The sequence below is a fragment of the Pongo pygmaeus genome, chromosome 5, assembly GCF_028885625.2.
Source record: "Pongo pygmaeus isolate AG05252 chromosome 5, NHGRI_mPonPyg2-v2.0_pri, whole genome shotgun sequence".
Taxonomy (NCBI): Eukaryota; Metazoa; Chordata; class Mammalia; order Primates; family Hominidae; genus Pongo; species Pongo pygmaeus.
Genome location: NC_072378.2, coordinates 154,620,985 through 154,645,302, shown reverse-complemented (window position 1 = coordinate 154,645,302; position 24,318 = coordinate 154,620,985). Strand labels below are relative to the sequence as shown.

The 24,318-nt window shown below is 37.7% G+C and overlaps 1 protein-coding gene across 6 annotated transcripts in view; it reads right to left on the bottom strand.

Annotated features, from left to right (window-relative positions):
• Positions 1-24,318, bottom strand: part of OPRM1 (opioid receptor mu 1) — an 82,096-nt gene that overhangs the window by 13,898 nt on the left and 43,880 nt on the right. For 4 of the 6 annotated variants that reach the window (XM_054490553.2, XM_054490555.2, XM_054490552.2 and 1 more), the window contains exons 2-3: positions 14,818-15,170; positions 13,523-14,043 (exon numbers count right to left, since the gene is read on the bottom strand). In XM_054490553.2, coding sequence (XP_054346528.2) covers positions 13,523-14,043; positions 14,818-15,170 — 874 coding nt within the window. Of the gene's footprint in view, positions 1-11,533; positions 11,727-13,105; positions 13,187-13,522; positions 14,044-14,817; positions 15,171-24,318 lie in introns of those variants that run through there. The other 2 variants (XM_054490557.2, XM_054490556.2) reach the window with 2 other exon arrangements.

Sequence of the window (24,318 nt, the reverse complement as noted above, 5' to 3'; positions counted from 1 at the left end):
TAATAACAATCTGTTTTATTTTGTAACACGACACAATTGGAGAAATTGGTTATTTTGCCAAGGCTTTGACTGGAATGGTGTGTTTTCCTTTAAGGAATTTAACTTGACTTATAAAGCCAATAAAAGTCCCTTGGGAAACTGGCCTCATACCTTGTCTACACAGTCCCCGTTCAGGGTTTCTGACCTATGGTAAGTAAAGAACATCATTTTCTGTCAGGCCCAGAAGCCTGAAGTTACTTTGGGACCTCAGGAGGAAAGAAATTTACCCAACTTATAGGTATTTGAGGGTACAAACCCATGGCTAGGCTCGGCTTAAAAAGGTCTTACCTGAAATTCCCTCTGTGGGACAGCGTTCCACCAAAGCCAATTTAAAAAGAGCTTATGTGAAAAACAATTATTCTTGCTGCACTTTATACAAATAATCAGGCCATGTATAACAAAGCAAATCAGCCTTACCATGATTTGTCTTCAGTAAAAATGGGAAACTAGAGAGAGAAATATTATGTTTCAAAAACTATGGTACACTTGTTATTAAATTCTAGTCTCATTAGTTGTTTTTAAGCTTGTTTCTGCAATTTAGGCTAATCCTGCTTATTCCTGTAAACCAACCAGTGATGTCTGACTGCTGCTTAGAATAAACAAGAGGGATGGGTAATGTAAAAATCTAAATCAGTATTCTAATTCTGGGCACATTACAATCAGCTAAGAACCCCATATCAGCTTAGTTCCAACAGTTGTCCAGTTCATGAAAAGCCTTCTAATTCCATTTACTTGGAATAACTTCACTGATTTTGCTTTACTCTTGTGGAATATATTCCTGTTATATTCTTTGTGTAGGAATACAGGACAAGCTGACTGAATGTTTTCTTAAACTAAACACTTATTAATCTTCCAGATATCATCTCTTTTTGAAACTCAAGAGTCATGAATGGCCCTCGCCATACTGATGCTTTCTGACTGAGCTTCTCTCTACCCTGAACACAAGAGCCCCTAATAGCTAGGCAGGAATATTATCGCCCCTATTCAGCCTGAAGAAGTTACGGAAGATGGATCTTCATCTCTCTGCAACTCTTAGGATTAAGGGTTCTCTTACAAAAGAGAGGGGGGAGATGTCAGAGGCATGTGAACCAAAACAACTCCATCTTGAATAGGAGCTGAGTAAAATGAGGCTGAAACCTATTGGGCTGCATTCCTAGACAGGGAAGGCATTCTAAGTCACAGGCTGAGATAAGAGGTCAGCACAAAATACAGGTCATAAAGACCTTGCTGATAAAACATGTTGCAGTAAAGGAGCCGGCCAAAACCCATCAAAACCAAAATGGCAACAAGAGTGACCTCTGGTTGTCCTCACTGCTACACTCCCACCAACACCATGACAATTTACAAATGCCATGGAAACATCAGGAAGTTACCCTATATGGTCTAGAAAGGGGAGGCATGAATAATCCACCCCTTGTTGAGCATATCATCAAGAAATAACCGTAAAAATGGGCCACCAGCAGCCCTCAGGGCTGCTCTGTCTATGGAGTAGCTATTCTTTTATTTCTTTACTTTCTTAATAAACTTGCTTTCACTTTGAAAAAAAAAGTTTATAAACCTACCTCATTTTCCCATTATCTAGATCATAATTAAACATAGTATAGTATTACAGAAATTAGTAAGAGCTTGTCAAATCTATTGTTAGAAACACAGTTGGTATAGGGTTTACCTAATTTCCAGGTCCAGTAATGTTCTAAGAAAATAAAATTTATTTTGCCATAACTAATAATAACTTGCCTCTTAGAGGTTACTTGCTTTCTTTCTAAGTACTTTCAAAATACATTTTAATGATTTAATCCAGGTTCTAAAAACAATCTGTACAAAGCTTAATATTCTGTGGTTTTCAGTTGCTACAATATTCCCATTAAACTTGGGATTCTATTTCTTTACCCTCGTTTTCCAAGAGTCCTTCCATTCTTGTTTGCTTCGGAGATTATGATTTGTGTTTCACTGTAGTTTGTCCACAACTCCTCTTAATGTTTTAATATCACCATGAGATTTGACCTCATTCGGAGCCTCCTGGGGTTCTCTAACAATATCTTCATCTTTATTGGCCTTTAATTTTTTTCTTAATAGTGTCTTAAGCTGAAGGTCATTTTTCTTCTAAAAGAAGCTTGAAGTAATATAAGGGTTGAAGAATTGTGCCTTTCTCTTGTCTTCCATGAATATGGAGTCTTTTTTTTTTTTTTTTTTTTTTTTTGCAACTGGTTAGTGATGTAGAAGAAAGCTTTCCTTAGAGAAATTTTCAGAGGAGGATCAGACTAAAGTCAGGACACCCGGGGTTTGGTTCCAATTTTCTCAAGCATTACTTTAAAAACATCACAACTAATTTGGACCTTAATGTTTCTTCAGCTATTGAACAAAATTAAACAGGTTAGATCAATAGTTCTTGACTGATTTCTGCTGCCTGCCTCCACTCCAGGAGACATTTGGCAATATCTGGAGGCATTTTGGTGTCACAGTGGGAGATGGGTGGGTGCTACTGGCATTTAGTGTGTTGAGACAAAGGATGCTGCTGAACATCTTACAGTGCCCACAATGTCACTAGCACCAAGGTTGAGAAGGCTTGGGTTAGTCCACTTTATGATCTCTTTTGGTACATCATTTCATTCCTTTTAAATGTTGTTTACAAGAGATGAAATTCAGGTTTGAGGGAAAAGGCAAAGAAGAAGATGAAAATAGTAAAGCCTCACTGGATGGCTTAGAGTAATAATATTAGCCAGTTGCTTGACACTTTGGATGGATAATCATACATCATGCTTACATCAAAGCTAAGTGGTAGTTACTGCAGTTATTACCTTCCGTACAGATGAGGAAATGCAAGCAAAGAGTGTTAGAAACTTGCCCAAGAACATTCAGCTCATCAGTAGTATGATCTGGGGCCATTAACATTTTTAGGATTTTGGCTATCCTAGGATTTTGAGAGGCCGAGGCAGGTGGATCACTACAGTCCAGGAGTTTAAGACCAGGCTGGCAACACGGCAAAACCCTGTCTCTACAAAAAGTACAAAAATTAGCATAGTGTGGTGGCGTGTGCCCATAGTTTTAGCTACTCAGGAGGCTGAGGCAGGAGGATCGCTGGAGCCCAGGAAGTAGAGGCTGCAAGGAGCTGAGCTGGTGCCATGGCACTCCAGCTTGGACAGCAGAGCTAAATCCTGTCTCCAAAAAAATAAAATAAATAATTTTTTAGGATTTTATCTTGCATCTGCTGTTCTTATCTAATTGTAATGTTTCCCCTTAACCTGATGAAAACTTTAAAATTAAATTTACATATGTTTATTTAAAAATACAATTATCTGACTTTTTATTTACACAAATTTTCTTAAACTCTATTTGGAAACTAGGTGTTTGGAAAGATTTCACTATCATCTTTTACATTTAGTAAGAAAAAAAGTATACAATAAAAAAATACATTTCTGGCCTTCAATTTCTCCATTTATAGGAAAAGGATGTTTGGATAGGATAGTCTGCAGTGTTCTTTTTCAGTTCCAGTGTTCGAAGAACTGTGAATATTTTGCATCTGCTTGACAAATCCAGTTACATTATTGAGATTTAGATGTTGATATTTACTATACTATAGCCATTTGAAAGTCTATTTGTCATATTGAACTTCTGAAGCAATCAGAAAGAAATTCAGTTATTATAGTATATGCAAGTCACACTGCAAGCCTTAGTTGAAGCATTTAAAAATTCTATGAGAGAATTGTTCCTCCCATTTCCCTTCCATTTCCAAAGAGTAGTTCAAGGAGAGCGTTTTTAAAAGTTGATGGTTTGAATTTGAATGAGCCCATATTTAATGATACTTCAGGAATTTTGAATATAAGAACACCTTAGCTAATACAATAGAGAAGAAGGAAGAAGAGTAAGAGTGAGATATTCTTCTTAAGTTGACAAATTATGAAATGAGTTAAATAGATGATTGTATTGTCAAATGTGCAGTAGTCATATCTCATCCCACATCCACCTTTCACTGAATTTTCTGGTCGTCAACGTTTTAAAAAATATTTTGCTATTTGTTAAGTTATTCTTATTTCTTAATATCATCTTTCATAGAATTTGCTTTTCTATTACATCTTAAAGGAATCCATTTCATCATAATAAGAAATCATTTACTTTTTACACTTCAAGGGACTTAGGTATAGAAAACTTGAATTTTATATATGTGTGTATATATATTTACATATATAATATGTAAATATATATTAGGAATCCTGGATTTTATATATATATATATATATTTATAAAATCTCCTAAATATATCTTTTTTAACCTTTATAAATATTGGATAATGTGACAAAAGTAGAAAGAACCTAGGTAGGGGTTGCTAGATTTTGTAGATTTCTAGTATTCTTGGGATTTCTGGTGTCTGTATGGAAAATAGAATAGTAGATGGTAGCTGATTTTACACAAAAAATGTGCTCTATACATTAGCTCTTTTTCCTTCATTCTTTCCCAAGAAATACTTCACTTTATATAGACACATGGCTCACATTATTTTTCTATATATTCATTCTTAAACTGAGAGGGCCAATATTCAAATTGTGATGAAATTTTCAGCCTATATTTATTTGGTATCTGATAATGATATGGAGCCAATTTATCAGGCTATTTATTTCTCTGCATGTGTTTCTAATACGTTCAGATGTTATAGAAAGACAACACGGTTAATTTCCTTTGATTTATACACAGTAAAGCAACAAGCACTACCTTAAATTCATACTTATCTCCCACCAGTTAGGGTTAATATTTATGGGTGTTTATTCCTTCAGCACACACCACTGGCAATGGGGATGACTGGGCTTGCATGGGCTCTGTGACTTTTTGATATATATTATGATATATATCATAATATGATATATACAATATATTATGATATATATCATAATATGATAATATATATTATGATATATATCATAATATGATAATATATATTATGATATATAATAATATAATATATAATATGTTATGATAGCTATAATTGATAATATATAATATATTATGATATATATCATAATATGATAATATATAATATGATAATATATAATATGATATATCATGATATGATATATATTTGATATATATTATGAAAACTCTTCATGTTTTTATGAAACTCATGTTTATTATGAAAACTCTCCATGTTTTTAAAAACTACAATTACAATTTAACATTTGAAATGAATCTTGTTTCTAGCCTCCCCTACCCACATCATATACATGTGTGTATATATGTATATATATGTGTATATATGTATATACATGTGTGTATATATGTGTGTATATATGCATATAATCTTTATTTAAGAGATTTTATTACAGTAGAGTAGAAGTCATAGACAATATGGTTTCCTTCCTCCCTCCCTTCCTCCCTTCCTCTCTCCCTCCCTCTCTCTCTTTCCTCTTTCTCTCATTCTTTCCTTCCTCTTTCTTTTTCTTTTCTTTCTCTCTTTCTTTCTTTCCTTTCTTTTCTTTCTTTCTTTCTTTTCTTTCTTTATTTCTTTCTTTCTTTCTTTCTTTCTTTCTTTCTTTCTTCTTTCTTTCTTTCTTTCTTTCTTTCTTTCTTTCTTTTTCTTTCTTTCTTTCTTTTCTTTCTTTCTTTCTGTCCTTTCTCTCTTCCTTCCTCCCTCCCTCTTTCTTTCTTTCCTTTCTTTCTCTTTCTTTCTTTCTTTCTTTCTTCCTTTCTTTCTTTCGACAGACTGTCATTCTGTTGCCCAGCCTGGAGTGCGGTGGCACAATCACGGCTCATTGCAGTCTCAACTTCCCAGGCTTAATCAATTCTCCCACCTTAGCCTCCTGAGTAGCTAGAACTACAGGTGCATGCCACCGCGCCTGGCTTTTTTTTTTTTTTTTTTAGTTTTTTGCAGAGATCGACTTTCTTCAGGTTGCCCAGGCTGGTCTTGAACTCCTGGGCTCAAGCAATTCACCAGCCTCAGCCTCCCAAAATGCTGAGATTACAGACGAGAGCCACTGCACCTGGCCTGGCTCTAATTTTTTTTCTTCATCATGAAAAGTTCCTATTCATATCAAACTCAGAAACTCTACTCTAAAAGGAAACAAATTCTGAGTCTGAAGGGAGAGGACTGATGAAATTGTGGCTTTGGATTCTTGATTTCCAGGGAAATAATAATTAGAAAAGGAAAATTATCACTAAGACAAATTTTGTTCTACACCACACAGAAATTTCTATTTCTCATAATGTCCTCTCCATATTAATTTTGCCATTTTTGTCAAATTTTAGCAATTTACAAATATTTATTTGCAACCTGCCAAAAGATATAGTGATCAGAATGACATCCAAAAGTTAACAGCTGGTTTGTGATAGGTCATATACATTCAAATATCCTTTCCTTTAGTGTGAAGGAGAAAATGCAAAAGCAAAAATAAATACTGTGAAAGTGCATTTCAAAATCATAGAGGTAGAAGTAAAAATAAATGTGGTGTTGTTGAAAGTTAAAAGAGAAAAATGTGCACCTTTTCATATTTAGCATCCAAAACTACATGAGGTAGAAAATAAAGATTGACATGTTCCAAAACACTAAATCTCAGTGAGAGTATTTTTACAAAAAATGGCTATAAAATAGCAATTCACCACTTAAGTTTAACCAAATAAGATGACATCTCATTTTGTTAGTTTTGAAAGGAAAAATATGTTGCTATATTTTTCAGTTAGTTACATTAGTTAGAACAGTAAGCAAAAGAGGATACTGCACCATTTTAGTTAATCCGATCTTTAAAACTATATTTCCTTAAATTTCTCAGGTCTGAGACCATGCTGAGAAGAGTGAAAAATAGACGAATATATCAGGGCACATTGATTAAAAGCCTGGGTTATAAGATGGAATTTAATTGGAGTCAATAGTTAACCACTAATTAAAATTTTTTTTTTAATTTTTAAAAAAATTTTACAAATTTAGTAGAGACAAGGTCTTGCTATGTTGGCCAGGTTGGTCTTGAACACCTGGTCTCAAACAATCCTCCTGCCTTGGCCTCCCAAAGTGCTGGGATAACAGGCGTGAGCCACTGCACCCAACCCTTAGCCACTACTTTTTAACTATGACCTTGGGCAAGTTACTTCCTTAAACATTAGTTTCCTCAACTATAGAGTAGAGGTTACAATCCATATCTAATATGATTAAATAAGATATCCCATCCCAGACACAAAATGGTCAATATATGTTATTATGAATAGTCTAAAAGCCAAATTTTTCTAGGGATAAACACGTTTTTAACTAAACAACATTTTCTCTCACATATCACAATAATTTATAGAAACACATACTAATTTCTTCTGCTATGTATGAAATATTAATTTTAAACTTACATTTACTCTAATCCCATACATGCAAAAAGAGACACGCCTATATCATGCACACACACACACACACGGAAACATTTTCTTTTTAAACTATAGAACTGAAAGAATAGCCATTTTGATTTCATTCACAAAATAAGCATTAATGTTGTCCACTGCTGTAATTTTGTGAGCTATTCTCATTTGAGTTTTTTTTCCCATTGAATTGAAACAATTTCTTTCCCAAATTAACTCTCCACAGATGTCTTGTAAAAAAAACTGAGATCAACTTTTGAGAGTGATGTAGTTTATTTTAAAAGTAGGCTTCTGCTTTTAGTTTAGCTGGGGATAATATAGTTCACAGTTAAACCAAATACAGAGCATCTCCTAACTTCTTGACCCGCTATTTTGATTAAAATGTCAAGAAAGTGCTTTAATAATAGTAATTAGAGGGTTTAGGACTGGACTTGCCATATTAATGGAAAGGAATTAGCAGGACATGCCACGATGTTCACTTTATCACTATTATATTACTTTTTCCTATAAGACCCACAGGTAGATATGTCAGAATATTAAGGCTTTTTCCAAGGATAATTACATTACTTCACAAAACACATAACTCATTTGGTGAAAACATTCATGTCAATCAGCTTGACTGAAATGGCTAGGCAGGTTAGACAAAACAGTAAATTTGCTACTTTGGAGATGAAGGTACAGTTTAAATAAGAGATTTCAGTTTATTGTTTTATTTGAAAGGCAGATTCTTGGACCCTCACATAACAAACTATAATTTATTAGAGCAGTTCTTAAGAACTTACATTCTCTGGAGCTCTTAGTAAATTTTGAGAATCTGGCTGAGACCATGTGATAATAATTGAGTGCAAAGTAGCATTGTGTAGGAAAGCAGAGAAAAGCTGTGGAGTAATACTCGAAGCCCCGGGTGCTTGTCTGGAGTCTACCTCTTCCTGGCTGTTTGATCTTACGTGATTTCACTTCCCTGAGCATTTATTTTCTCACATTTACTCATCACAGTTGTTATAGACAGCAGATGTGATAATGCCCATAAAAGTGCTCTTGAATCTGTACATTGCCATATAAATGTAAGGCAGCATTATTATTATGGTGGTCGTTAGTACTAGCCTGGTGCTAAAATAATTGCGGTTTTTGCCATTGAAAGTAATGGCAAAAACCGCAATTACTTTTGCACCAAACTCTACCGTTTCAGTGATAATTCAACTGCTCTAACAGTGTTGCTTTTTCCCCCATATAATGCTAGACGTTTTCAATAATCACCTACATGTCAAGGTATAAAATGCATTAGAGGCCAGGCATAGGGGCTCACGTCTGGTATCTCAGCAATTTGGGAGGCTGAGGTGGGCGGATCACTTGGGGTCAAGAGTTTGAGGGTAGCCTGACCAACAAGGTGAAACCCCATCTCCACTAAAAATAATACAAAAATTGGCTGGGTGTGGTGGTGCATGCCTGTAATCCCAGCTACTGGGGAGGCTGAGGCAGGAGAATCATTTGAACCAGGAGGAAGAGGTTGCAGTGAGCCAAGATCACACCACTGCACCCCAGCCTGGGTGACAGAGTAACTCCATCTCAAAATAAAAAACAAAAAACAAACAAACAACAACAACAAAAAGAAAATGCATTAGATAATATGATTCGGGTGGAAACCAAGTGGGCAAGGCAGGTTAGCAGTGGCCAACAGTTCAGGTTTGAGTTGAACCCGAAGTGATCGAAATAAACAGGGGAAGTGTTTGAAAGCAAAGTGGAGTTCAATAGGACAACAGCAGTGTAGGGTGTGTGTGGAGAAATTAAATTGCACTGAGAGCAGATGGAAAATGAATGCCTATGCCTTAGTCTACCTAATAAAGATCTAAAAGTCATAAAGACAGCAAGCTGAACATAAATCAGGCACAGAGGCTACAGCTGGAGCAGTAGGCTGAGCCCAGGCATGCACAAAAAAAACACGAGACCATCTTTTTTGTTTTTTCATATTCAGCGAGGGAAAGACCTCTTTAAGGCACTGAATCTGGTCTTCTCATCAAAAGCACTTGTTAGAAATAAAATTAGAAAACAACCATGAATGTAACCGATTTTTTGAAAAGTATAAATAACATTGGATCAGAGTAATAAAGGCTGAGGAGGAGAAAAGGAAGAAGGCCTATTCTGAATATTTTCCCGTTACTGATGGTAAGAGGGTTAGGGTACATAGTCATTTAGGTTGTTCATCAGTTGCATGATGAAGGGGTCATGCTTGCCACATCTCCTGAAATATCCTCAGCCCTCTCATCATTTATTCAACAGACATGAATCTGTCCAATGCTTTGGATGTTTTGGAAGTACTTTCTTTCTTTTCTTTCTTTTTTTTTGAGATGGAGTTTCGTTCTTGTTGCCCAGGCTGGAGTGCAATGGCGCAATCTGGGCTCACTGCAACCTCTGCCACCCGGGTTCAAACGACTCTCCTGTCTCAGCCTCCCAAATAGCTGGGATTACAGGTATGTGCCACCACACCTGGCTAATTTTGTATTTTTAGTAGAGACGGGGTTTCACCGTGTTGGCCAGGCTGGTCTCGAACTCCTGACCCAAGGTGATCCACCAGCCTTGGCCTCCCAAAGTGCTGGGATTACAGGCATGAGCTACTGTGCCTGGCCAGAAGTACTTTCTTTTTAATGTGCTAGACTCTGGCCCGGGAGAGCAAGACAGACATGGCACCTGTCCTCAGGAAGTAATGGCTTCCCTGTCTCATGCAGCATGTCTTTACTATGGATTGTTAGCAAAAGTGGTCACAATTATTCCCTCCCTATATCCCCATCCTTTTGCAATGTGACTGCAGATCCTATCAGCAAGAGATGGAGTCTAATTTCTCACCCTTTGAATCTAGGTTGGCAGGATGACTTTATTTGACCTATAAAACCACGGAGTTGACCGTATGCCAGTTCCTACTCTATGCCAAAAGATGCTTTCCTCTTTTCTCTCTCTCTTTCTCTGTCTCGGAATCTGTGACCACCGTGAGAACAAGGCTGGGGTAAAATGCTAGACGGTAAGAGTCCACGTGGATCTAGTCATTCTTGCTGAGGCCACGTAGATCAGCTAGCTGACTACTCGCTCATCGGGCAACTGCCCTCCGAGCGAGCCCAGCCAATACTGGAAGAACGGTCCAGCCAAGCCCAGCTCCAATGGCTGTTCTACAGAATTGTAAACTAAATAAATGGTTGCTTCTAGCCACTACATTTTGGAATGATTTGTAATGCAGCAAAAGCTGACTGAGCAGCTCTTAACTGTGTAAGCATGACTCTAAGCTCGTTTCGGGCACAGAATTTTCTCATTGGCTTATCAAATTACCTTGATAACTGCCAAATCACCACTCTACTTTGCGCTGTATGGAAATTGCCTCAGTGGACAGTTGTCAGAATACAGACACCCTGGGAAGGTTTGATATTGGATCTCTGATCTGTAGAATATGAAGTTGACTAATGTGCTCGAAATGTGACATATAGAGTATAATATATTCCTCAAAGAAAGTACAAATACATAAGGCAGAACATAAACATCCACAACCAATATAAACTTCAAACCAGTAGTTGAAAAGTTAAATGCAAATCCTATTAGCTTTGTTTTCCAACGTGATGGGTCATGATGTGAAACAACGACCAAACACCTGTTTGTCACATTCTGGATTTGTGCAACTAATTTAACATGTCCTATAGACACAGCCATCAAGTCTCCAATTTCTCCTTCAAGTTATTTTATTATGTTGATATATTATTTAAACTATCACTAGCAGCTTATGTATTGTTCCAGTTGTCTGGTTGTAACTGCTTTAATTCTAATGATGACACATCAGTGGAGATTAGCGAAAGGGAGCTTTGATTTATCTTAATTTTTAAATATGTCAGAGCATCTTTCCCTCTTTTCCTGGCAGCCTCTCTTCTGTGTCCAGTTTTCTCAGTTGGGCATTTTGGGACAGCAGCCAATTCCAGGGCTAATGTGTTTCTGCTGTTATCTTACACTAATGCTGCTTCATAGAGGCAGCGATGAAGATAAGGCCTAATTGGATGTATTTTTAAAGCAAACCTTTTAGTTACTTGGAACAGAACTCCTCCAATTAGCTTCTTTCCTCTTCTATCTGGCTGTACAATAGCCATACTGATGTGGAAATGCTGAATTTGGAAGGGAGTCAAGGGCAGTGTCGGGCAACTGAAGAATAATCATGCTTAACTCAGGAGAAATGCTCCACCAGACAGGCTGGGAGCTGTATTTCCACGAAGGCAGGACGAGTGAAGGATAGCTGGGAGGTCGTATGTGACAAGAGGTCCTTGCTGTGGTCCAGGGTACACTACCAAGCAGCCATGCTCTAGAGCCCAGCAAGACAGGGAAGGTACAGCTAGGCACTAAAGGAGAAAGAGTCAGTACTTTATAATGGCCATTATTTTGCTCCAATGGAAATATTTTACTTAAAAGCAAAATATTTTACCTTTAGCTGAGGACTAGGCATTTTAAGTTGCAATCTTTAACGTGTTATCCCCAGGTTGGTGAAAATCTATTTAAATCCCTGCCCTTTTAAAGTTACTTACAAGATTCTAGCAGCCACTGAATAGGAGGGCTGCTTAGCATTAGGTTGGTGCAAAAGTAATCGCTGTTTTTGCAATTACTTTTTAAAAGTAGCTCCTAGTAAAAGGAGTAGGTTTAGCAGTCTTGATGTGGAAAAAAACGTAGAGAAAAGAAGCAGAGTCAAAACCATTTCTTTCTGGCATTCATTTCTGAAATGGAATTAGAAGTGAGACATAATAAGTTAATTTCCCTTTGGCTGGAAGTGGGTCTGCTGTCATTACCTCATGCTCTCTAGGGGGTGTGAGTTCCTGTGTTCCTTTGAGCATCACTGAATACCAGGGGTATGAGGATTTATGTCACCCATGACGGATATATCTGGGCCATATTACATTAGTCCTCTGGTCAATTAGAAAGGTTGAGCCTGGGCTGGGCTGGATGGTAGAGTGGGGTAAAGAGGGGACAGTGAGAGACACGGTGTGGTCAAGAGGCAGCAGGAGGAAGCCACTGCACCCTGTGGTGGCAAAGGCCTCCCCTAGCTCCTCAATCATTTGACTTGCTATTCATTTCTCTGGAACCATCTGTCCTCACAGTCCTGACGCCTGACTCTAGGAACTTTAGCCAAGATTCTGACTCCAGCCTTTATTTCATAGGAAGTTTGAATTTGAATTCACTGTTAAAAAAATTATACAGGCTGTGATTTTTGGATGCTGACGTCATTATTTAAAATTTACTTACTTAGATTAATATTAAAAATTAAGCCATGTATTTGATTGATTTTATAGATCGAGGTCAAATTTAGCCAACCAGTGGCTTAACCAAGTAATATTAACTTGGAGACAGCCTTTTCTCTTTCCTCCTTGTTGATTTCCCATGTGATTATAATACTGTGTGTAAATCTTGAATTTTCTGTGTAGGTCTGGGCACAGAAATACACCTTCCAAAAGCTAGTCGCTATTCACCCTATGATCTCCAACAAGCATGAGGTCTGTTAAAGATTGTTTAATCTAATAAAATTTATTAGATTAATATTCATATATTAATAATATATCATTCAGTCTAATATGTTTGATATTTGTGCTAGAGTTCAGGTAGCAAACCAATAGCTTAAGAAAAGTTAGGGATGGTCATTTTTTAATCTTTTCTCCTTTTCCATGCTGCTAATTTTCTGTGAATATCTCGCATCCATGACCACAGTGGGCAAGGCACTGACCCTCTCTCTTTAATCACAGAACCAGAGCAAGACTGGCTTTTGAGAAATAAGAGGGACATTGCAGTGACATCTATGAATTATATAATAATTCTGGGGAAAATGAAAAGGATCCTAGATCAGAATTATTTCTACAATATGCTAAAGTCATAAATTTTGCATAGAAGTAAAGGCCATAAAAATAGTTATTTTGAATAGTTTCATGGATTTCTCATTGGTGTATCTTTATACCTAAATGAATATGTACAGTCAAATATAAAGAACACAGTTTGTATAACAAACCTCTTCTCTAACACTAGAACCACTATTTGCTTCCCCTCTTCCCTCCATTCTCATCCTCTATAATGGATTAAACTCCTAGTTTGGCACAAAGCCTTATAATTTTTACGTCATCCCCAGTGGATACACCTAATTCTAGAGACTGCATACCTGATGATTAGTTCTATCCACTGTATTGGCCGTGGAGGGGTGGTCTCTAGTGTTCTGACGAATTCGAGTGGAGTTTTGTTGCTCAATATTGGAAGAGGTTGGGATACAGAACTCTCTGAAGCATCGTTTGAAGTTTTCATCCAGAAATGCGTAAAGGACTGGGTTGAGGCAGCTGTTTGTGTAACCTAGAGCAATGCAGAAGTGCCAAGAAACAGTCTGGAACGTAGTTTCTGGGATTGTAACCAAGGCTTTAATGATGACGTAAATGTGAATGGGAGTCCAGCAGACGATGAACACAGCCACCACCACCAGCACCATCCTGGTGATCCTTCGAAGATTCCTGTCCTTTTCTTTGGAGCCAGAGAGCATGCGGACACTCTTGAGGCGCAAGATCATCAGTCCATAGCACACGGTAATGATGAGCACGGGCATGATGAAGGCGAAGATGAAAACACAGATCTTCAGCAGGTTTTCCCAGTACCAGGTTGGATGAGAGAATGTTAGTGTACAATCTATGGAACCTAGAAGAAAGGAATTTAAAGGAAAAATTAGCAACAACATTTAATTATGTCATAAGGTGTTAATACTGCCATTTTGCTCATTCATTTTTAGCCTTGACCAGAGCTAACTTAAGGCTATAAAGAAATTGTGGAAGAAACTCAGTTGTTTGTTACTTTTCAAAGAAAGTTTTACTTCTAATGTTTTTTGTTTTTTTCTAAATTTCCCATTTTGCAGTCCACTTCGATCACATTAAGCTTTCGTTCAGGGAACAAAAATGAACCTCTCAACATGAGCTAGATCCTCCATGAGGTCTATATTGATATAAAAAATGTAATAATTGTCCAAAGTCTCTAGGTGGCTCCAGGTAATGGATGTTTTCACTTCATTTTTTGATGGATTGTTCAATATTCTGGTATTAGGTGTAGAAAGATAAATTTGCCATGTAGTCAGCCACTTGAAAATTTTAAACAAGTCTCAGTGTAATACTCTTTGGGTTTAAGCTCCAATTACTCTTAGGAGAGCTATGTTCTAATTTACACACCATTTTTATGAAGTAAATACAGAGAAATCAGAAATAAATAGATTGTATTCTCTTTAAAGGGTTTAATAGGCCTAAAATTATGAGGAAAATTCCTATTTTTAAGTATTCAAAGGCATTTTTTTACTAGAAGGAATAATTAAAATTATAATTTGACTAAGACAATGGGGCACTCCATAAATACTACTTTGCTTAAGACATCACCAACATATCAGGCTGTGAACCCTCCATCCCTCAGGCTGGTAACATCACTCACCATGCCTGTATTTTGTTGTAGCCATGAACATTACAGGAAGACCAATGGCTGAAGAGAGGATCCAGTTGCAGACATTGATAATTTTGGCATTTCGGGGAGTACGGAAATCTAAGGCCTTGACAGGGTGGCAGACTGCAATGTATCGATCAACACTCATGGTGCAGAGGGTGAATATGCTGGTGAACATATTATAGTAATCTATGGAGATCACTATCTTGCAAAGGATGGTTCCAAATGGCCATGTTCCCATTAGGTAATTCACACTCTGGAAGGGCAGGGTACTGGTGGCTAAGGCATCTGCCAGAGCAAGGTTGAAAATGTAGATGTTGGTGGCAGTCTTCATTTTGGTGTATCTAGGAGATAAAGGAAGAAGAGTGAGAGTCAGTAAAAGACACTAATGTAAAATATAGGTAAGCTTCCAATAATAAATTTGCATGAATTAGTAGAAAGCTTTTTTGAGATTAGATATAGAATTGTTTTCCAGTATTAGCTTGGCTATTTACAATGATGTCAATGATGGGCCTATTGGCTAAATAGCTGCAATAATAGCAATGATGCTGCTTTGTTGAGTTTCTTTTTTTTTTTTTTTTTTTAGATAGGATCTTGCCCTGTTACCCAGGCTGGAGTGTAATGGTATGAACAGAGCTCACTACAGCTTCAACCTCCTGGGCTCAAGAGATCCTCTTGTCTCACCTCCTGAGTAGCTGGGATCACATGTGCATGCCACTACACCCTGTTAATTTTAAAAAGCTTTTGTAGGGACAGAGTCTTGACATGTTGCTCAGGGTGGTCTTGAACTCTTGGGCTCAAGCAATTCTCCCTCCTCGGCCTCCCAAAGTGTTTGTGTTACAGGCATGAGCCACCACACACAGTGAGCGTTTTTATTTTTATTTTTGTAATGTGTCAGTCATTGTGATAGGTCTAACAGAAAGAGGGAGATTCCAGTCAAGCAGTAGGGGCAGAGACTGGATAGTAATTCTAAATATAAAAGAGAAAATTTTAGATATATAAATATACTTAAAATTATCAAGAACTATAATTGTGCAAGTGTCTATAGGTATGTACACAAACACATGCACATACAAACACACAGGCGATTATGGGGCACAGAGATGAGGCATCTCACAGAGCATAAGGCAAAGGGAATAGTAGGAGTAAGATGTGGAAGGCATCCTGGAAGTGCAAGTTTAATCTCAAAGTACAAGTAGGATGATTGAGTTAGACACTTGGTAGGAGCAGGTCATTCTAGACAGAGAGGTAACAGAGAGAGCCCCAACAAAGATGTAGAGTTGGAATGGCCTGATGTGTGTGTCAAGCACAGTCTACCAGGGAATGGCAAGGGATCTGACCGGGGAAGAAGAGAGGCCAGTACATGAAGAACTTGTATGCCATGATAAGAAGATTAGACTCTATCCAATCCATGATGAGGAACCCAAGTGTGTTTGCTTTGTTTTTATTTTTTAATGCTTTATTGAGGTGGAATTGACTTATAAAAAATAACACATAATTAAAGTGTACGATTTGATAAGCTTTGATACATGTGTACACCTGTGAAAACACCACCATAATTAAGATCAGAGATTGGCAAACTATGGTGTGTAGACCCAATTGGACCACTGCCTGTTTTTATAAATAGTTTTATTGGAACACAGACACACCTATTTAAAAACCCGTAAGTGTTTTAATGCTACAATGGCAGAGTTCAATAATTGCAAGAGATCAGATGACATGCAAAGCCTAAGTTATTTACTATCTTGCACTTTACAGAAAAAAATGTCAACCCCTGATGAAGATAATGACATCAATTGCTCCCAAAAGTGTCTTTGTGTAGCTCTTTAATCTTTCCTTTTTGCCCCTCCCTGTCCTCATATCCCACCCTCACTATTCCTTAGGCAATTGCTGATCTTGATTTGCTTTCTGTTCTTATAGATTAGTGTGCATTGCCTAGAAGACGCAAATAGAATCATTCAGTATGTACTCTTTTTTTGTGCTGCTTCTTTCACTCAGTGTAATTATTTTGAGATTCATCCATGTTGTTGCATATAACAAGAATTAATTCCTTTTTATTGACAAATAGTATTACTTATCCATTCATCTGTTTTTTTTAATCCATTCACTTATTAATGGGAACTGAGTTTCATACAACTTTTGGATGTTACAAATGAACTGTTATGAACATTCATGTGGAAGTCTTTATATGAACATATGCTTTTCTTCCTCCTGGGTAAGTATCTAGGAGTGTTATATGTTTTCAAGGCCCGCAGAAATCAGAAATATGATAGTAGAATAGATAAGCAGGTACACTTGCAATAATACATTATATCTGATGGCAGAAGTATACCTTGTAAATATTGGGCATCATTTTTTTTAACATTCCACATATATTTACCTTAATTTAGTAATAGTACCTCAGTTTCACTCTGGGAGCCACTCATTTCCCATTCTCAGTCCAGGTGCTTTGGGGTAGGCTGTATTACCAGTCGAGGGCGTGAAGACGTTCAGTGACTGGGGCCATGGTGAATGGCAAGGATGGTCTCATGTTCCAACCAGAGCTAGTGAGAGTTTGAGACTTATGGAGAAAGAGTGTATTAGTTTTCCTGCAGGACCCACACCTGAGAAGATGCATGCTATGTAGTTGCTGGAGGAGCTTGTCTGAAAATGGACCTAATCCAGAGGATGTGGATTTGAGAGTGTGAGAGAGAACCCCACACCAGAAGCCAGGCCCTCCTTGGGCTTCTGATTTACCTGGTGCCATCAATTCCTTTTAAATGTTAGCTTGTGTTTACTGTTTTTCTGTCACAGGAGGTTGAGTCTAACTCATTCAGCCCAAGACAGCTGTTGGTTGGAGGCCCTTTGTTTAGGACTGAATTCAGTGTCCAGGAAAGTGTTTTGGTTTCAATAACATCAGGAAAGTGATTTCATAAATCTCCTCAGGGTCAATAGGATGGCTTTGTTACCAAAGCTTTAAAATTCTGATACTTGATCTGGTCTGCAATACTTGCAGAAGCTGCACTACTGCCAGAAAAGCTCCACATTTTCAGACTTGGGGGCTTTTTTTTGGACCTACCTTGGAAGTTTTACTTTCTTAATGGATTTTAAACAAAAAGATAGAGCCATTTAACTTGAGGAGAGAAAATAATTTGCTTTTAGTTTGGACTCTAAATATGGCAAATATAAAAAGGATAATGTAGACAAATACTCCAAAGTACAAAAACCAACAAAAAAGCAAAATTAAAACTGTGGTTTTAAGATTTAGAATAATTGACCTTGGTGCTCAAGAAGTTTAAACATTTTTGATTTTTTTAATAAGCAGAAGTTTCTCCCCAAAAGCCAGAAAATAACTTTTGCTAGATTCACCATTGGTTATAGACCTGCGTGATCTAAAGACATGCTTCATTGCATTCGCCACTTTCCTACCCAGCAGACCTTACATTTCATGGCTTATCTTTAATGGTGTTTTATGTTAAGTAATTGGTTTCTTTACAGTCAGTTTTCTGACTCATCATACTTCCAACCTTTCCTTCAGGCTTATCTTAGCACTAAGTATTTCCAATGTACGTTTATTTTAATTAAAAAAAATCATTTCCTTCTCCAGAGTGAGGTGTTTGTGAAAAAAAATGGTGTCAGGGTTCAACATGGTGAAAGGAAACATGGTTATGCATATGTTAATTAGCATGCTAGCCATTCCACAATGTGTATACATTTCAGAACATCATGTTGTATATGGTAAATGTATATAATTTTATCTGTCAATTTACCAAATAAAAATAATGAAAAAGAAAAGTGAATATTTATCTATAAAAATTCTTTCAATGGGCATTTTATAGGAATGATACTGTTTAATTTTTCTCAATTTATTTAAAAAGCCTTCCTCTAAAGATAGCCAGCATTCTTACCCCAGTTACTCATGCTTTGAATCACAGCAACATATAAAAGGGGCTCAGCGATCTTCTAAATATGTGAAAGAAAATTACACAAAGCTAAAGGATTAAGAATTCCAGTTGCCTCCAGCATATACCCAAAGGCTTTAATCTGAAGAGATGGTCTAATCAGAAAAGGAGTAATGTGGGCTGGGCCTGGGGACTCAAGCCTGTAATCCTAGCACTTTGGGAGGCTGAGGTGAATGGATCACTTGAGGGCAGGAGAGGGAGACCAGCCTGGTCAACCCTGTCTCTACTAAAATTAGAAAAATTAGCTGGGGGTGGTGGCAGGCACCTGCAATCCCAGCTACTCGGGAGGCTGAGGCAGGAGAATCGTACCACTGCATTTCAGCCTGAGCAACAGAGAGAGACTCTGTCTCAAAAGAAAAAAAAAAAGGGCAAGATTTTCATTCTGTTCTGATGTGGTGGCATGAATATTGTCCCAGCAAAGTTCAATGAATGGTCAGAGTCACACCACGGGCCTTGCAACAGAAGCACAGGACTCAGAGTTAGCAAACTAGCAAAAGAAGTGACCTGCAGGAAGAATTATCTTTGCCATTCAGTTTACCTGAGCAGGTCCCAGTAGAACTCCTGGCTATTAAAACACAAGCCTTTTTCCTTCCTCCATGCCTACTGCTTTGTACTCTGCTGTGAATGTGTTGTGTGGCAAAATGGGCAAAGAGAGACTCATCTGGACTCACAGGCAGTCCTGACATTGACCCTTCCTATGGTAGCCACTGAACTCCATCTTCTGCTCTAAGCAGTGGCCCAAGCTGTTTCTTTCTAATTATCCCATTAAAATTTTTGTAGTAGGTATTTCTTTAACTTTGGTCTAGATGATTAAATAGCTGTTTTGTTTCATGAATTCAAATGAATTTACCATGCTATTCGTTTTTGAAAAAAATTGTGTTCTTCTGAGAACCGTCAGTGTTTGACCCATTAGAGTGATTTTTATGGAGCTTCCAGAAGCGTTGGGGAAAAGGCATTGTGAGACCCATTTGTTGGCAGCTCATCTATTCTTTTATGTTGCATATACGACTTTTGTTTATAAATGTTCTTCCTTTCTTATGGTTATAAAATAATTCCTATTTATCTTTTGACCTATTCTTCACACATTTCTCCAACTATTACTACTTACTAAAATGTGATTGATTTTGACCCATTTGTGTTAAGTGAAGCCAGACTGAATAAATTACCTCTGTACACCTGATGGGCTTTGTAAACTTCTGTTTAGTTTTGTGGTTAATTCTTTGAATTGTGGTGATCATGTCTCAGTTCAGAAATAAAACTGATCAAGAGAGTGAGAGGAGGAAGGACACATTTTAGAATCCAGCTTTGTGTGTGTGTGTGTGTGTGTGTGTGTGTGTGTGTGTGTTGAATTCCACATCATGGCCCTCATAGTGCTCAAACTACCTTTTTCATAAGTTCACAATAGAGTCAATGGTGACGAACGGAAGAGTTTCACCTCTTTTGGGGCTGATTTTTCTGCCTTTTCATTTTTTTTTTACCAAGTAGTGTGAAGAAAGATACCTAATTCAGTGAGAATTCAACGAGCCCCTTTTATATGTTCAGCAATGTGCTTGGAAAGATATACTTCTTGCATTTGCCATGACTTTTATGTCCACTTACCCTCACATAGAAATTAACCTTTTTAGTCGAGAAAAAAAATCCTCCCTAGAGTGTCATACTTTAATACTCATAATTAATTGGATCAATCCAATGAGATAAAGATACTTTCCTACATTTCAAGTAATTATTTAGGCAAAGAATGTGGTCAAATGAGTATCTACCTGAGTTAATTTATCCATTATTATCCATATATTCCATTCTGATATCCCAGGTGAGTTTTTACTTGTGAGTGTGTGTGTGTGTCTGTGAGTGGGGGGGGGGGTTATAAAATAAGAAAAAGCAAAATCAAAACTAGTGATTATCCTCTCATTGGCATTAACATGGAGAAAGACTCTATATTAGGTTGCTATTTTGTATTATATTCTCCACTAGCTTAGTGAGGGGGAGAATGGAGGACTTCTCACTTTGCTGTAAAATGTTGTGAAACATTTAATTTACATTTATTTCAAGGTGATGTTATGTGGTTAATGACATTTCCGATGAGCTACTATCAGCAAAGGAAAAGAGTGGTGATAGCAGACCTCTGAATCCTGCGACAGGAAAGGAACTATTTCTTGCTAGTTTGCCTCAAAAAGAGAAGACGAGGAGAGGCCTGTATGAAATTAAGCAGAGGCATTTCCGTCCAGAGGGCAAGTGGCTGTTACCATCCCTGTGTGTCACCAGAGTGGGATGACTATCAGTCTTCTTCCTTTTTTTTTTTTGAGACGGAGTCTCACTCTGTCGCTCAGGCTGGAGTGCAGTGGCGTGATCTCGGCTCACTGCAAGGTCCGCCTCCCGGGTTCACGCCATTCTCCTGCCTCAGCCTCCTGAGCAGCTGGGACAACAGGTGCCCGCCACCAAGCCCGGCTAATTTTTTGTATTTTTAGTAGAGACAGGGTTTCACCGTATTAGCCAGGATGGTCTCGATCTCCTGACCTCGTGATCCACCCACCTCGGCCTCCCAAAGTGCTGGGATTACAGGCGTGAGCTACCGCACCCGGCCGACCATCAGTCTTCTTGGTAGCATGTCACCCTTTCTCTCCACATCCTCTTGGCTGTTTTGTCCTCTCCCAATCTTCTCTGCTTTCTTCTTCCTCCAGGTCCCCTAATGACAAACCATGAATAAACTATCTTTCAGACAGAGCAAGGGGAAGTTGCTTTCTCAGAACCATGATGAACTTTGTATATAGAAAATGTAAAATGAATAACTAATTGTATTTTTATTTTTGCATTTGGTGCTTAAAATATCAGAGGAAAATCTGTGTATCCTCATAATAATTGTGTAGAAGCTAATGGCATACATTTCTATTGTGTTACCTCTCCTGCTAATCTCATGGTTTCATTCTCTCTTTCTATTGGCCTGCCTTCTTCTTTATTTCTCTTATTTTCTGGTATGCATTTTTGTTTGTTTGTTTGTTTGTTTGTTTGTTTGAGACGGAGTCTCACTCTTTCACCCAAGCCGGACTGCAGTGGCGCTATCCCGGCTCACTGCAAGCTCCACCTCCAGGTTCATGCCATTCTCCTGCCTCAGCCTCCTGAGTAGCTGGGATTACAAGCGCCCGCCACCGCGTCCGGCTAATTTTTTGTATTTTTAGTAGAGACGGGGTTTCACCGTGTTAGCCAAGATGGTCTCGATCTCCTGACCTCGTGATCCGCCCGCCTCGGCCTCCCAAAGTGCTGGGATTACAGGAGTGAGCCCCCGCGCCCGGCCTCTGGTATGCATTTTTGTAAGGCTCTTCAAATTCTTGTTTTGGAATTGGAAACTGGGTTGGAGGGTGAGGAGAGAACATGGCTGCACGTCATTGCACTACTCCTCTGGGTATAGGAAAGGAAATGGAAAGAGAGATGCTTCCATTATAGCCAAGAGACTTTGCTTTCCCATTTTTGTATTACGCTTTCTGGAAGTGCCCATTTCCTGCATTATTCGATTTCTGAAAATTTTACTTCAGGACATGGATAGCACATATCAGAAGTTTATATAAAAATGAGATGTTTTGCTTCTCTGATTTCTGTATTCTGTGATGAGTAGTATTTATGTATTATAGAAAAATGTTAGTATGTTATATTCTCTGATATATAGAAACCGTTATAACTAGATGAAATATTCCTATCTGTGGCTTTGATTTTTGTTTGCTATTCAGTGATAAATAGTATTTATGTATTATAGAAAAATGTTACTATGTTATATTCTCTGATATATATAAGTAGTTATAACTAGATGAAATATTCCTATCTGTGGCTTTGATTTTTGTTTGCAAATATATAGAATATTTATTTTTTTGGACTAAAGACTTTGAAAACAGCATCAGAGCATCCATCTCAGGAGCTAGAGATTTTTGGTTTACAGAGAACACTGCTTTGCTTTTATTCTGAGAACCTGATATTTAGAGCTTAGAAATAGCTTAGCTTTCAAACTTATAACTTCTAAGGGGAAAGGTCATTTCTTATATTTTATGATCTAGGAATTTTATAAATGAAAAATCAAGTATGCATTACTAGCAACTTCAAATCATGGTATAGCCCTAGGTATTTCTTTAATACGGAAGGAACAACAAAGAAGACAACTTCAAAATATGATAAAACAATTTCATCATTATCAATATTAGAAAATTACCTTTTGTAGAAGTGCAAACATATGCTGTAGATTTTAAATTTCTAGAAAGTTTAGACTACTAGTAAAATTATTTTTTACTGTGCTTAGTACAACAAATATAAGGCTTAATATACACTTTTGGTAATGACTTTGTACATATAATCACTCAATATAAGTAAAATATGAAAAATAACATGGATAGAATAATTAACAAAATAAAATAGAAAAAAATAATCCATTCAGCATAGAACCCAGCACAAGATGGGCACCAGCAAATGCTTGTTGAATGGAGTTTAAATAAAGAAATAAGGGCTTGGGTTATTTTATTTTTTGTGTGTCAGATAAAACATTTTTTTCTTAGGGAACCAGCAATTTTTGAAGTAAGAATGAAGAGGGACTATTTGTTTTTGCTGTGCCAATTCACTATCAAATTAAAAAGAACTTCAATCATATAAAGTCACGGAATAATGAGAAGATCCCAATGAGACTTTCAAGTTCACATTGTCTAAGAGAAAGAGGGGTGATAGCAGACCTCTGAATCCTGCTACAGGAAAGGAACTATTGCTTGCTAGTTTGCCTCAAAAAGAGAAGACCAGGAGAGGCCTCTATGAAACTAAGAAAAGAGGCACCTTTGCTTGATGGTGAAGGACCCAAGGCACACAGAGTTACAAGTATTTGAGGCTTTTCTCCCATTTCTCTAGACTCCATCTAAAACTAAAGAGGAGTCTAACCTGTATTGTGGGCCACGTGTATTTCTAGGAGTGCATTGCTGATCATGTTGTAAGCAATGTGTCCCAGAAATATTGTTCCACCTCTCTGACCACATCGAAGTAGGCATGCAAAGCTTTCTTATCTTCTTTTCAAATATGACTGTGCTGAGAGTATCTTGGAAATCTTGAGACATTTTCTCGTTATAGTGAATGCTGTAACAGTCATACTTGTTTAAAGGAAAGCTGAGTTTTTTCCATATCCTTTGCTTTCTTTTCTTTCATTTATTTATTTATTTAGAGATGGAGTCTCACTCTGTCGCCCAGGCTGGAGTGCAGTGGCGCGATCTCGGCTCACTGCAAACTCCGCCTCCCGGGTTCAGGTCATTTTCCTGCCTCAGCCTCCCCAGTAGCTGGGACTACAGGTGCCCGCCACCACGCCCGGCTACTTTTTTCTGTATTTTTGGTAGAGACGGGGTTTCCCTGTGTTAGCCAGGATGGTCTCAATCTCCTGACCTTGTGATCCACCTGCCTTGGCCTCCCAAAGTGCTGGGATTACAGGCGTGAGCCACCGCGCCGGGCCCTTTGCTTTATTTTCTTACAATCCATGATTTGAACCTATCAGTTCTATGTAAACTGACTCACAACCTCTCTGTTCCCAGTTTGGTGACTA